The 12339-nt window shown below is 31.3% G+C and overlaps 2 protein-coding genes across 3 annotated transcripts; one reads left to right on the forward strand and one right to left on the reverse strand.

Moving 5' to 3' along the window:
* Nucleotides 1-703: 703 nt before the first annotated feature.
* On the reverse strand, nucleotides 704-3555 carry LOC112751407 (sirohydrochlorin ferrochelatase, chloroplastic). Its single transcript, XM_025800541.3, has 6 exons — nucleotides 3422-3555; nucleotides 3106-3284; nucleotides 2936-2997; nucleotides 2454-2564; nucleotides 2048-2140; nucleotides 704-1236 (listed from the first exon to the last, which is right to left on the reverse strand). Exons 1-6 carry the CDS (start codon nucleotides 3457-3459, stop codon nucleotides 1129-1131), a joined length of 591 nt encoding a protein of 196 aa, XP_025656326.1. The 5' UTR covers nucleotides 3460-3555; the 3' UTR covers nucleotides 704-1128.
* Nucleotides 3556-5806: 2251 nt separating this feature from the next.
* On the forward strand, nucleotides 5807-11189 carry LOC112751406 (glycosyltransferase BC10). Of its 2 annotated transcripts, XR_003813941.2 has the most exons (12): nucleotides 5807-6623; nucleotides 7925-8038; nucleotides 8386-8486; nucleotides 8668-8739; nucleotides 8909-8990; nucleotides 9074-9154; nucleotides 9424-9462; nucleotides 9606-9671; nucleotides 9823-9972; nucleotides 10399-10461; nucleotides 10531-10659; nucleotides 10818-10889. XR_003813941.2 is itself a non-coding variant. In XM_025800538.3 (11 exons), the coding sequence occupies exons 1-11, from the start codon at nucleotides 6366-6368 to the stop codon at nucleotides 10839-10841; spliced, it is 1116 nt and encodes a 371-aa protein (XP_025656323.1). In that variant the 5' UTR covers nucleotides 5807-6365; the 3' UTR covers nucleotides 10842-11189. The 2 variants fall into 2 exon arrangements, 1 of the variants encoding a protein (XP_025656323.1); XM_025800538.3 differs by lacking the exon at nucleotides 10399-10461 and having other exon boundaries at nucleotides 10818-11189.
* Nucleotides 11190-12339: the final 1150 nt, after the last annotated feature.

The following is a 12339-nucleotide window of genomic DNA, read 5'->3' on the forward strand; positions in this document are numbered from 1 at the left end:
ATTGAATTTAACAATTAGTATTTTTTATTTATTTTTTACTTAGTTCCAATTTAGAATAGCTTTTCTTCTATGTTACTATTTGCATGGTTTTGTAAGTAAAATAAATAGCAAAAAGCTTCTCCCACTCTGTTTATGATTATATTTGGTAATAACTAATAACACATCACTAGAATATAAGATTTAGATTGATTGCCATTTGAGTTAAAATTGCATACTACTTGCTTTAAGTTAATTTTTGAAAGGTGAAATCTTCTCCTTTATAATCATTTAATTGTAAATTATTTTAAATTAATAAGTTAGCACAAAATATATTGTCTTTAACTTTTACGATTCATTTGAGAGAAATAGAGAATAAATGAGATGAAATAATAATAATAATAATAATAATAATAATAATAATAATAATAATAATAAGAGTGTTTAAATATATTAAATAATGTACATTTTTTAGTATTTATAACTGAAAATTATTATTATTATAATTTCAATATAGATGTTAATGTTGGTGTCTTTACTTTTGTTGGTGTCTAATATAGATATTAATTATATTTAACTATTATTTTTTAATTCAATGAAGTAACAATAAGTATCAAATTTAATTAATTAGCTTGATTAAAGGCTTACATCATTTTATATATATAATGTCATCTATGCCAAAATGCTGATATGATACAATTACAAAAAGTAATAGAACATAAACTCATTCTATAATAAGCTTGCATCAACTTTTATATGATATAAAATTTATAAATAGATCGATAGATTATTATTCATAATGTTACAACTTAGACATGGATTCAAACAATGTTACAACTTACAAGTTACAACTAACAACTTTGCATATGCAAACAATAGTTTCGTATTTAATGCCCTTGCAATTATTTTTCATTGAACAAACTGAACTTTAATCTTTGGGAATCATCATGATATAAGAGAAGAATATGCTTGTCACTCATTGAGCAAATCACTTTCAAGGTATCATATTGAACCATGATCATGAAACCATCTTGATTCTTCTGAAACAGACCATTGACAACATCTACATGTGCTCCCTTGAACTCATGGCTTCAGAATAGTTTGGTGAATTGCAACTCAGTTAATGAAATTCCCTTGACTTTCAACTTTGTTTCATGAATTATAAAGCCTGCATTTTCCAGTCCCAGCACAAACAGAACACTCATCGGCATCTCCGGATATGTGCTTCAAGCAATGCTTGATCCTATCATTCACAACATCCTGTGCCACAAGATTGTTCAAGTTCAATATGACAGTTATAATGCAACATAGATTCATTGCTTGGTATTTATTTTTCATAGTACTCCTTCCACTTTCACATCAAAATAATAATTGCTTGATTCAGACCGGTGTAAGGAGTAAAAAATAGGCCCAAGGCCCAATTAGGATAGTTTTATTAGTAATTGATTTACTATAAATAGATATAGTAGAAAACCAAGTTGGGTTGGTTCAGTGGTTAGCTCACTAATCCGCATAAACAAGTGTTGGGGGTTCAAATCCCGTTTTGTGTATGCAACAACCCATTGTTCAGCGGCAAACCTTCAAATGGAGCCGGGTTTGGGGGATACTGTGGGAAACAAAAAAAAAACAGAAGAGGACAATGCAAAAGGTTTTGCGTGACAAGACGATATGAACCCTTGCCAGAATCAATTGCCTATGCTTGGTAAAAGCAGGATAATTGACATATAATTATTTAATTTTGAATCTGATACAATGTCTATGATCATGGTTCATCCATTAAGAAAGTCCAACCAAGCATAATATTCCCTAACTAATCAAGCATGAGAGAAATTTCATCCATTAAACAACTCCAATTGATTCATGAAAAGGCAATTTGAAATAAAACCTTTTTAATCATCTTGCCACATGATATTTTTAGGAATTCTAATTAAATCAGAATTGCTTTGTTTGCCATGATATAAAAATGCTATTAAACTTGAAACCCGAGGAAACAAAACATTTTCCTGAGTGATTTGTAAAACTCAACTCGGGACAGCAAACATGACATTGTGAAATGTACAAGAGTTCATACCACAAGTAGCTCATGCAGTCCAAGGGGTGCGGTTACAATGTATGACACGCCAGGATGCTCCTTTGCGGCCTCGGAACTTAACGAAGGAATGTCCTACATAATACAATGAGGAGTTTTAAGAATTTTGCCACTTACTGAAATCTTCAATCTTCATCAAGTTGAGGAATCACAACAACAATTTATAGAAGAACCACGCTACATGTACACCAAAAATCAGCCACAAAATCAGCCAATGGCATAAAATACATGTTAAAATATAAAATACCTATTGAAAATGAGTTAAACAACATATGTATTCATTTATACACAAATACATAGTGACTGATTTGGTGGCTGATTTTTGGTGTGCGCATAGCACTTTTGTTTACAGAAAGATAGGACAGATAACAGTTTTACAAAGGTCTACCTGATTCCAGTGCCTTCCGGGAGAGAGGAAAAAGGGGCTGATAACGACACGTTGTGCACCTTGTTCGACACAAGATTGAAAGGCATCTCTAATTGATGGTTCTGCTAATTCCTAAAAATGTGTATATATTATGAAACATTAGGAATTCCCCCAGAAATCCAAATTATAATATTGTCATAAAATGAAAAGGAAAAGAAAAAAGATGTTGATTTATGCACCATGAAGAAAATTGTTCACACTATGAAACAAGCTTAATCTCTTTTACCCCTCATGAAGAGAAAAGACAATGTCATTGCCCATGACAAACAAACAACCTAAGTAAAATGCTAACAGTCCTAAGATGATGCATACTACATATCATGCTTGCAAGATTCGAAAAACTTTATCAGCTAACATTTCTCTAATTCTATGTTTTTCTCTACTTGGCCAATTTTTACGAATAAAATTAAAAACAAAAAGATTACAGAAAATTAGTAAATTACCATATGAGCAGGCTCCACAATCTCGTACCCAGTTTTATGTTTAAACATCTCCACAAATTCATCTGACATCAAAAACCAAAACTAATTTTATACCTCAAATTATAGTATTCCCAAAGTACAATAAAAGGGGTAGTAGGAGTGATAACATCAAAATAAAGAACCGAGCTTACTAAGTAAGAGATTGGACTCTTTGCGACGCGACCCATGATCCACAATTATGACTGCATCACCATCACCAACCCCAACATAGCTTTTAGCTCTCAGACACAGTACTCTGCTTAAAGTTGGAGTCTTTGCTGACAAATTTGAGGTTTTGAAGGATACCCATCTCGTGTTTGTTCCTCTTTCACTTGCAGAAAGTCCGTAACAATAACAAGAACCAACCAAAGTAAGAGAATAAAAAAAAGTTCTTGTCCAAAAAAAGGAAAACAAAAAAACAAAAAAGAAAAAAAAGGAAGAAACTGAAAGGGAGAATGGAGGCAGTACCTTGTGAAGGGAAGGGAAGGAAGTGAAAGAGATTTCATGGGCACACCAAAGGACCAAAAAGTTGCTTCCTTTTTTAGTTTGGGGATAGCCTCATTAATAATACTATCAAATATCAATCAACCCATTCCAAGAATTTGCAAACCCTATAATAATGAAAAAAAAAAAAACTCACTATCTTAGTAAAGTAATATAGTAATAAAATTAATAATTTTTATTTTAACAAAAAAAAAATAATGTTTATTATTTATGAATTTTATTATTTTAATTTAATACTAATTAGATATTCATTTTTTTATTTTATCAATTTTTTGGCTTTAGAAAAGTTTAATCCTCTAATAATATCCCCTCTCTCCTTCTTTTTTCGCTAATTTTGGGTTTATTAAGAATAAAAAAATAAAAACTTCAACTAATACTTCAAATTAATTTTCAAAAATTTTTTAGTCAAATATTTTACTCTTTAGCAAATTTTAATTATAAAAAAATCAAAATTTCATTTTATTAAACAAGTTAATCAATAAATCTCATTTTTTTTTTACCAAAAATAGAAGACTCGAACCCGCAACCTCTTAAATGAGTATGGAGAGACTATACCATTTGAGCTATTACTCATTGGCAAATCTCATATTTTCTTGTTAAAGACTAATAAATTTAACTAAATTAATTCTCATTACTATTTTGAATATATAAAATTCCTAAAGACATTTAAACCTTTTAGATTAGTCCCTTTATGTAAGCACGTTTTGCTAACCTCTAACAAAAGAATTTAACTTAGAAATTGATTTGTCTGCTAACATAAGAAGTAGTTAAAATTAAAATTTATTAAAGATTAAATTACAACTAACATTTTTTAAAAGATTAATATATAGTAGTACAGAAAAAGTTAGAAAAAAATAGGAGTTTTAAATTTTTAAATAATTCTTTTATCTATAAAAAAATTTAATATTCCTAACAAATATTTTAAAAATACTTGTTAATAAGACTCTTTTAAAACAATTGTGGGTGTTGTGAAAATATGATAAAAATAAATAAATAAAGATAGAAATTTATATATAAAAATAAGAGAGTTGTAAATTGATAATATTCTTGTAATATAATACTTAATAATTTATGAGAATAAAAATCTTGTATTATATAAAAACTAGACACAAGAACTAGATACAAAAACTAACAAAGTTATATATGTGGATAATGTGGCTAATAATTAGTTCTTTTATATTTGTTATAGTGAGCTTGTTGTGATGAAATCACTATCTATAACACCTATTTATAGATAGAAGTTTAGATCAAATAATAATAAAATATTATTGACCTAACTCACATATTATTTAGTGAAAATATTGCACCTATTATATATGGCTAATATCATATGCTCCATGTTATATTACATTGTTTTCATAAGAGTGGGAGTGTTTTAAGTGCATTTTGGAAAAAAAAAAGAAAAAAATATCATGGGAGTTATGGGTTGTTTATTTCAAACCAAGTTCCAACATTGTCTTCATCCTTCTTTAACAAAACCCTTGACAAATTTCTGATTTAGCCTACTCCTTCAAATTCAGTCATCTTAAAACTTTCTTATTCGTCAAATCTATGGGATATAAAATAATTAGTATAGATAAAAGAACTTGAGAATTATAGTGACTATTTTATGAATAATTGCATGTGCCAATACTCTATTCTTAATTTTCATGATAGGCACAAATCATATCATGTGGGTAGGCATTGTATTTTGATCAAACGTGTCCCAACAAATTGCTTTTCATTGTTTTTATTAGTTGGTTAGAAACAACCTCCATTAGGTGTTATTCCCTTTTCTAACATCCACTTCTAATGGGTCAACTTATCCACCACCCACAAAATCCACCTTAATTGCTATTACAACCTAGCCATATGTAAATTTAACACACAAGAAAATTGCTTCCTAACTATAAGGAAAAACATTTATGTTTATTTTAATTTTGAATTAGCTATTAATATATAAATTATCATATCAGACTAATTCACTTTAATTTAGTTGAAGTTTGTATAGAAAGTTAGAAACTTCTATTTTTGAAAGCTTGTATAGGAATTTAACTTTTTTTTTTTTTTTTTACCAAAAGATATGAGACTCGAACCTGCAACCTCTTAATTGAGTATGGAGAGACTATGCCATTTAAGCTATTACTAATTGGCTAGGAATTTAACTTCTTACTATATTCACCAAAGTATATATGACTAAAGTTTTATTATACATATTCTCAAAGACAAGAAATATTTTATAATTTTGGTAACTACTTTTAATAAAACTTTTTTATATGAAAATGATATCGTAATAATTCAGATAAACATATTTAATCAAACATATTACATTATCTCTCTATTTAAAGTATCATTTGGAAGTAACCAGCTATAACTTTTATGTTTATATGATTGCAGGGAAAAAAAATATTTTTTTCTGAAACAGCTCAAACCTGAGCAAATGAATCTGAAATGGGAAATCTCAATCATAGTACTTGTTTAATTGTTTTAGTTCCCCCGATTCTCACGCAAACACAAAAAGAACAGAACTTGCAACTTTACGACACCTCAACTGAGATATAGGCGAAGGACAAGCATCACACATTTTCATTCCCAAAACTTAGAAACCAAAGTACTTCACTTCACTTCACAAACACACTTCACATGCTTTTTTCTAACACCTCACGAGAATCTTGAACCCTTCTTTGTGAACTTGTATTGCTTTCCGGGGTAGGGAAATTTTGGGGGGATTTGTGAATGTTGGTTTTGCCATGGATCTGGTTGGATCTTCAGTTCCAGATAGATTCCTACTTGGTTCATTGATTTGAGGCAAAAAGTTTCGTTTTTTATGGTTTGATTTAACTTCTGAACTGGTTGGAAATGGTGGGTCAGTTTTAGTGAGGAAGAAGAAGGGGAAAAAGGGAGTGTTGTTATTGTTAAAGGCTAGAATATGAAGAAGAAGGTGGTTCAGCAGAAACCTCAGCACAGATGGAAGAGGAAGGTTTTGACTTTGATGTTTGTGGGAATATTTTTTGGAGGGTTGTTGTTTATGCAGACAAGGTGGTACACTCATGTTGTTGGGTTGGTTCCATTGAATCACCATCAATTCCTTGTTTCTCAGCCTCATGTTCAGAGCCCCAAGATTGCATTTCTCTTTATTGCACGAAATAGGCTTCCTTTGGAGATGGTTTGGGATGCATTCTTTCGGGTACAGTCTCTTTTTTCTATTTTTTATTTGTGTTGAATGTATAGTTATTGTTTATGTCTATGTCTTTATGTGTTTTTGTGTGTGGACTGTGTAAATTAATAGAAGACTAGGAGAGGGTGCATCAATTGGAGCTTAGTCTAAACTACTTACTTAATAATATTACTTTTATTTTTGGTTTTCCACGGTATCCCCCAGTCCAGCAGGTCATTGACTAATCCATCACGGATCGGAGTGGGTTGCTGCATGCACAAGACGGGATTCGAATTCCCCACACTTGGTTAAGGGAACTAGTGAGCTAACCACTAGACTAACCCAACTTGATTACTTAATAGAGTTACTTGACAAAACCTTTTTCCCACTAGGTGGGTCAGCTACATGGATAGACATCATTGCATCGTGCCCATGCATTGGGATACGACGAAGTTTTACATCAGCAGTCGCAAGCCTAACATAACCTTATATGGATCCAAAGGCGTCATTGCGCCGTCGCCATGCATTCGGATGCAATATAGTTTTACATTGGCTATTGCAGGCCTAACAACCCTCCTCGTTTTTTCTGGGATTGCGACTGGCTATGTAAATGCAGGCCGAGTTTGGAGTTAGTCTAAACTTTCAATGGTTAATTATAGCTTAGTCTAATCTTTATAGGCGTTTCTTAGATTGCTTAATAAGATTACTGGTAATCTAGATCACCACATTTTAAATTACCGGTAATGTTATAATGCAATGGAATGTTTGGAAGATCAATGATTCAATGGTAATCTAGATAGACACCTCTCACACGTGCGTGTGGGGTGTTGAGGGAATGTATTAATGTAGATTAGCTCTTGGAAGGTAATGTGGTTGTTTTGGAAATTTGGATTACCAATAATGTGTCTTTGGCAATCATTATTTGTGTCATTTAGCAATCATGTACTCCGAAATTTGCTGGTTTCAAGCGAGTTTGCATTACCATGTATGCTCCGGCGATAAACAATAAAATTGTTGACTGATGGTAGTGTAACATGTCTACTTGGTATGACACGGTACTATAAAATAGAGCTTTTTTCTCTAGAAATCGGCCAATATTATAAACGTGTGGTACTGTTAACACCAAAAATAGACAATGACTCCATTCTCTATGACATTAAATTGAGCAAGAAAAGTGATTTATTTGGAAAGTCATATTCATGTATAAGTGTTGTTATTTATGCTTCAAAAAGTCTCAAATGATGAACATACTAGTTAATTATTTGCATTTGAGAGGATGCTTATTTAGGGTGTGAATAATACCTAAAGAAACTGTTTCATTGTTTCTTCAGGGGGGTGATAGCAAATTCTCTATTTTTGTCCACTCGAGGCCGGGGTTTCTGTTCAACCAGGCAACAACTAGATCTACATATTTTTTGAATCGTCAAGTCAATGATAGCACACAGGTTGCTATTCTCTCCTTAACAGTTCTCTTTATTTTAAGCAGTTAAACTTAGACTGCTCGATTTCAAACGTCGTTACCTGTTTTATGTAAATGCAATTCAGTGCAAGTGCATCTTTTATAAGTTTTAAGTTTTAGGAAATATGCCTTCCATGCTGGCTCAAAGTTGAATTCTAAATACCTCCTGTTCTTCCGATTTCATTATGAAACTTCTAGGCTATCTTTTGCTTTTATGTCTAAAAGTGAACTTTGAATCATTCTGTTCTGAGTTATATTATTCAATTCTTATAATCAATGCTTGTTATATCTTTCATCTTCATCATAATTTAGTTCATGTGAATCTATTTCCAGGTAGACTGGGGAGAAGCAAGCATGATAGAGGCCGAGCGCATTTTGCTTAGACATGCACTTGATGATCCTCTAAATGACCGTTTTGTTTTTCTCTCAGATAGGTGAGGGTTTAATTTTGTTAACAGATATAAGCTTGTAATTCTAATACAGTTTTCAAAGCATGACCACCTTTTTTCATTGTACTTCGGTTTGCTTAATTATTTGATAGAAAGAAAAGATTCTGATTTTATTCAATTCTTGAGCCTAGCCTCACTATATTTCAGTTGATTGATCTTTTTTCAGCTGTATACCTTTGTACAACTTCAGCTACACTTATGATTACATCATGTCAACATCAACTAGTTTTGTCGACAGGTGAGGAATGTACTTATGCTGTTGCACAGTGTGTCTACTTTCCAGAAAAGAATGTATCCACCAACACTACTATCAATTGATTTTTTCTAGATTATCATTCTTAATTGGTCTAAATTAGTAGCTTGATCTTATATTATTCTGTTATTTACATGTATCTAAATGTGAGCAGCTTTGCCGACACAAAAGAAGGCCGTTACAATCCAAAAATGCATCCTGTTATCCCAGTTCATAACTGGAGGAAAGGATCTCAGGTAAAGGTCTATTACAGTGCCGAGTTTAGTATGAAAGTTCATTTAGACACCTAAAATACTTGACATGATGTATTCTCTTGCAGTGGGTTGTTCTGACAAGAAAGCATGCTAGGATTGTAGTGGATGATGAAACGGTCTTGCCAATGTTTCAACAGTACTGCAAGGTAACTCATTACAAGGTTCATGGTCTTTGACGTGCGTGTTGTCGCGAGTATCACCTAAACATATTTCTTATCTCACCCCGAAATTCTTCTACAAGATGTAAGTTGTAAATCAATGAGGTCATGGCCTAATTTGCCGATGGAAGTTTTCGGAAGTTTTTTCTTTCTATGTTAAGTGTGACTGATAGATACAGGATCCAGGGTGTAACTTTAAGGTAATTTTCTTAAGCCAATCAAATGCATTTCTCTGACCTGTGGATTCAATAATGCAGAAAAAGCCACTACCAGAATTTTGGAGGGAACAACACATTGTAAGTGCTTTATTGCCTTGCTAAAATTACTTAGTGTTCTCTCTTTCTTGTTCTATATTAGAATTAATTTAATATTTTATTGCAAAATGAGGTGATAATTGACAAAGTGATAATATTTAATGAAAATTATCTTCTTCATGCAGCCTGCTGACACATCAAAGTTGCATAACTGCATACCAGATGAACACTATGTCCAGACATTATTGGCTGTAAGGATCCTTTTGTCTTTTTCTTTTTCCTCCTTCAAACTCTTCGGCTGACGAGAATTGAAGCTGGTTTTTGTCACATCCACTTTTAAATTTACAAATACTTGAATATGTTCACTATGTTAGTTTTAACTCAGATTTTGTTTGTGTTCAGCAAAAAGACCTAGAAGGAGAATTGACAAGGAGATCACTGACACATACTTCCTGGGATCTTTCGAGCTCCAGGGAACGTGAACGCCGAGGATGGCATCCGGTGACTTACAAGTTCTCGGATGCTACACCCATGCTTGTAAAATTTATAAAGGTTTGACCTTCACTATGCTGCAAATGCAAAATCACTTCTTTTTTTAAAACCAGTAAACTTTAAATTTCTTATTCTAGGACTACTTTCTTTCTTCCAAAACAAGCTTATATACTAGGCATGATAATATTAGGAAAGTTAAAATGGAGGCTCTAAATAGAATCAAAGGCTTAAGCGACTCGCCTACCATGTTATATAAGCATACTCCGAAGCTACACTAGAAACTCGGTTCGCCTTCTTCTGCAAGGAAATCGATGACTTAAAGATAGATGACATCTTAATCTTGTAATTCATATTATCCAACTAATGAAGCTGGTATCTCTAGAGAGAAATTGCTTTTATTATTGCATCATTAGTTCAGATCAGCAAAAGATAGAACATTTCCTAGAAGAACCGATAGTTGGTTATGAAATCAAGTTGAATATGCAGTAAAATTACAATGTTTGAGCTAGCCAGAAGGAATTTGCTGAATAATGAGAAGGAAAAGTGCAGGTATCTTAAACTTTGATGAAAGAAAATATGTATAAGTTATATATATTTTTATATTTTTTATTTTTGCAGGAAATAGATAATATTTATTATGAGACTGAATACCGAAGAGAATGGTGCAGCAGCAAAGCTAAACCATCCACTTGCTTCCTTTTCGCGAGGAAATTTACCCGGCCGGCCGCGATACGGCTGCTTAACATGGTAAGTACATTTGTTTTACAAGTTTTTTCCTGAAAATTGATACTGAGCTTCTATATAATTTCAAGGGGAAACTTAATTTTCTGTTGTAATGTATGTATTTGAATATTTCAAGTCTTCTTGCTAATTTTATTTTATTTTATATCTTTTCTGTTGGACAGTCTGTTCTGGAATACTTAAATTAAGAGAACAAAAAGGCTCAATAATAATAATTATCAGAGGTTGGTAGAAGCACAAAGGAGAAACAAATTACTTGGTAAAGAAATAAGGTGGAGGAATGAAAATAAAGCAGAAGCAGCTGAAAATGATTGATGACCATTCTGATCATATTGTACAATGAATTTTGTATACCTTAGAAATTGTGGCTGTGTGTGAAAATATTGTACTACATTCTTTTATTGGCAGAGTTGATGTACAATGTTTGAGATATGCTCTTAGTAATTAGTATAGTGAAAGGAAAAAAGGGTGAAGAGAAAATTGACTTATGTATACCTGCATGAAATTATTGATTTTGGTCCTCCATATTCCACATAGTTGTTTTCTCTTTTATTTTTTATTTTTAGTTAATAACTCAAATTAGTCTATTATTTCATTTCTAATAAATATTTATTATTTTGTCTTCAAAAATTATTCGTCATATGTGCATTAAACAAATAATAATTTTTTTTTTTATGAAGGAATAATTTGTCTAGAGAATTTCCAAAATATTAAAAATTTGTTTAGAACAGAAATAAAATTCTTTAGGAATAATTTGGATTTTACTCTTATTTTTTAGTATAACTACTATCATGAATAAACACATTTTGGCACATTTTTAGGCCATTCGGTTGAACTTGGGCCAATGGGCTTGTGGGCTTTTTTGTCCTTGCCTATGTGGGATAGGCTTACCCATTTCATACTATCTATTCAGATTGGCCGTTAAGCAATTTTAATTTGGTCCTAAATCTTTAAACTCTAAATTCTAATCCCTTTACTTAGATGAGCTATTTTTAAATTCCAATAAAAGTTCCAGTCTTATGAAATTATGTATTTCTTTGTTTGGAGTTTGGACATCCATTCCTGAAATTAGGGTTCATGAGCACACCTGATTCTTGGAAGATTAGTTAGAATTGTTAATTTAATTTTATTCTATAAGCATTTCTAATCTATGAGATCTTTGAACCAAGAATATTACATTACTAGTTAAAAAGAATATTCTTCTAATTAGATTTAGTACTTATTTGGGTATTATTAAATTATTTAAAAAATATATATTTTAAAATTTTTTTATATATTTGACAAAATTTAAGTAATAAAAACAAAAAAATTTAAAAAATAAAAAATATATTTTTTAAAAACCATAATTTATTTCTTTTTAATTTTTTTTACTTAGAAAAAAATATTTCTAACATAATAAATAAATAAATATTTTTATATTATTGTATCTAAATATAATTATTAAATAAAAAATATTTAAAAAAATTTAAAAATTGAACCAAACAAGTTTCTACAATTTTCTTATGAAATCAAAAGAATGGAAGCCAAGTGGAGAGTGGTTACTACATACTAGGTGGATGTCGGTGACACGGTAACAAAGCGTGGGGCCCACTTTGAAAGACTAGAAGTTTGGTCCTTATTTATAGTTGGTCACCGTCCATCACTTTACGCCAACGATTCCCTTTGACCGTCATTAAAAACCCAGCG

Source organism: Arachis hypogaea, chromosome 15, assembly GCF_003086295.3.
Source record: "Arachis hypogaea cultivar Tifrunner chromosome 15, arahy.Tifrunner.gnm2.J5K5, whole genome shotgun sequence".
In the NCBI taxonomy this organism is placed as follows: Eukaryota; Viridiplantae; Streptophyta; class Magnoliopsida; order Fabales; family Fabaceae; genus Arachis; species Arachis hypogaea.

Excerpts from the sequence above, each read along its gene's own strand:
- LOC112751407 (XM_025800541.3), bottom strand. The coding sequence starts at position 3,459 with ATGAAATCTCTTTCACTTCCTTCCCTTCCCTTCACAAG. Across the intron at positions 3,285-3,421 it reads CCTTCCCTTCCCTTCACAAG|TGAAAGAGGAACAAACACGA; the intron begins GTACTGCCTCCA and ends ACTTTCTGCAAG. Across the intron at positions 2,141-2,453 it reads CCGGAAGGCACTGGAATCAG|GACATTCCTTCGTTAAGTTC; the intron begins GTAGACCTTTGT and ends TGTATTATGTAG.
- LOC112751406 (XM_025800538.3), top strand. The coding sequence starts at position 6,366 with ATGAAGAAGAAGGTGGTTCAGCAGAAACCTCAGCACAGATGGAAGAGG. Across the intron at positions 8,740-8,908 it reads TCAACTAGTTTTGTCGACAG|CTTTGCCGACACAAAAGAAG; the intron begins GTGAGGAATGTA and ends AAATGTGAGCAG. Across the intron at positions 9,973-10,530 it reads TGCTTGTAAAATTTATAAAG|GAAATAGATAATATTTATTA; the intron begins GTTTGACCTTCA and ends TTATTTTTGCAG.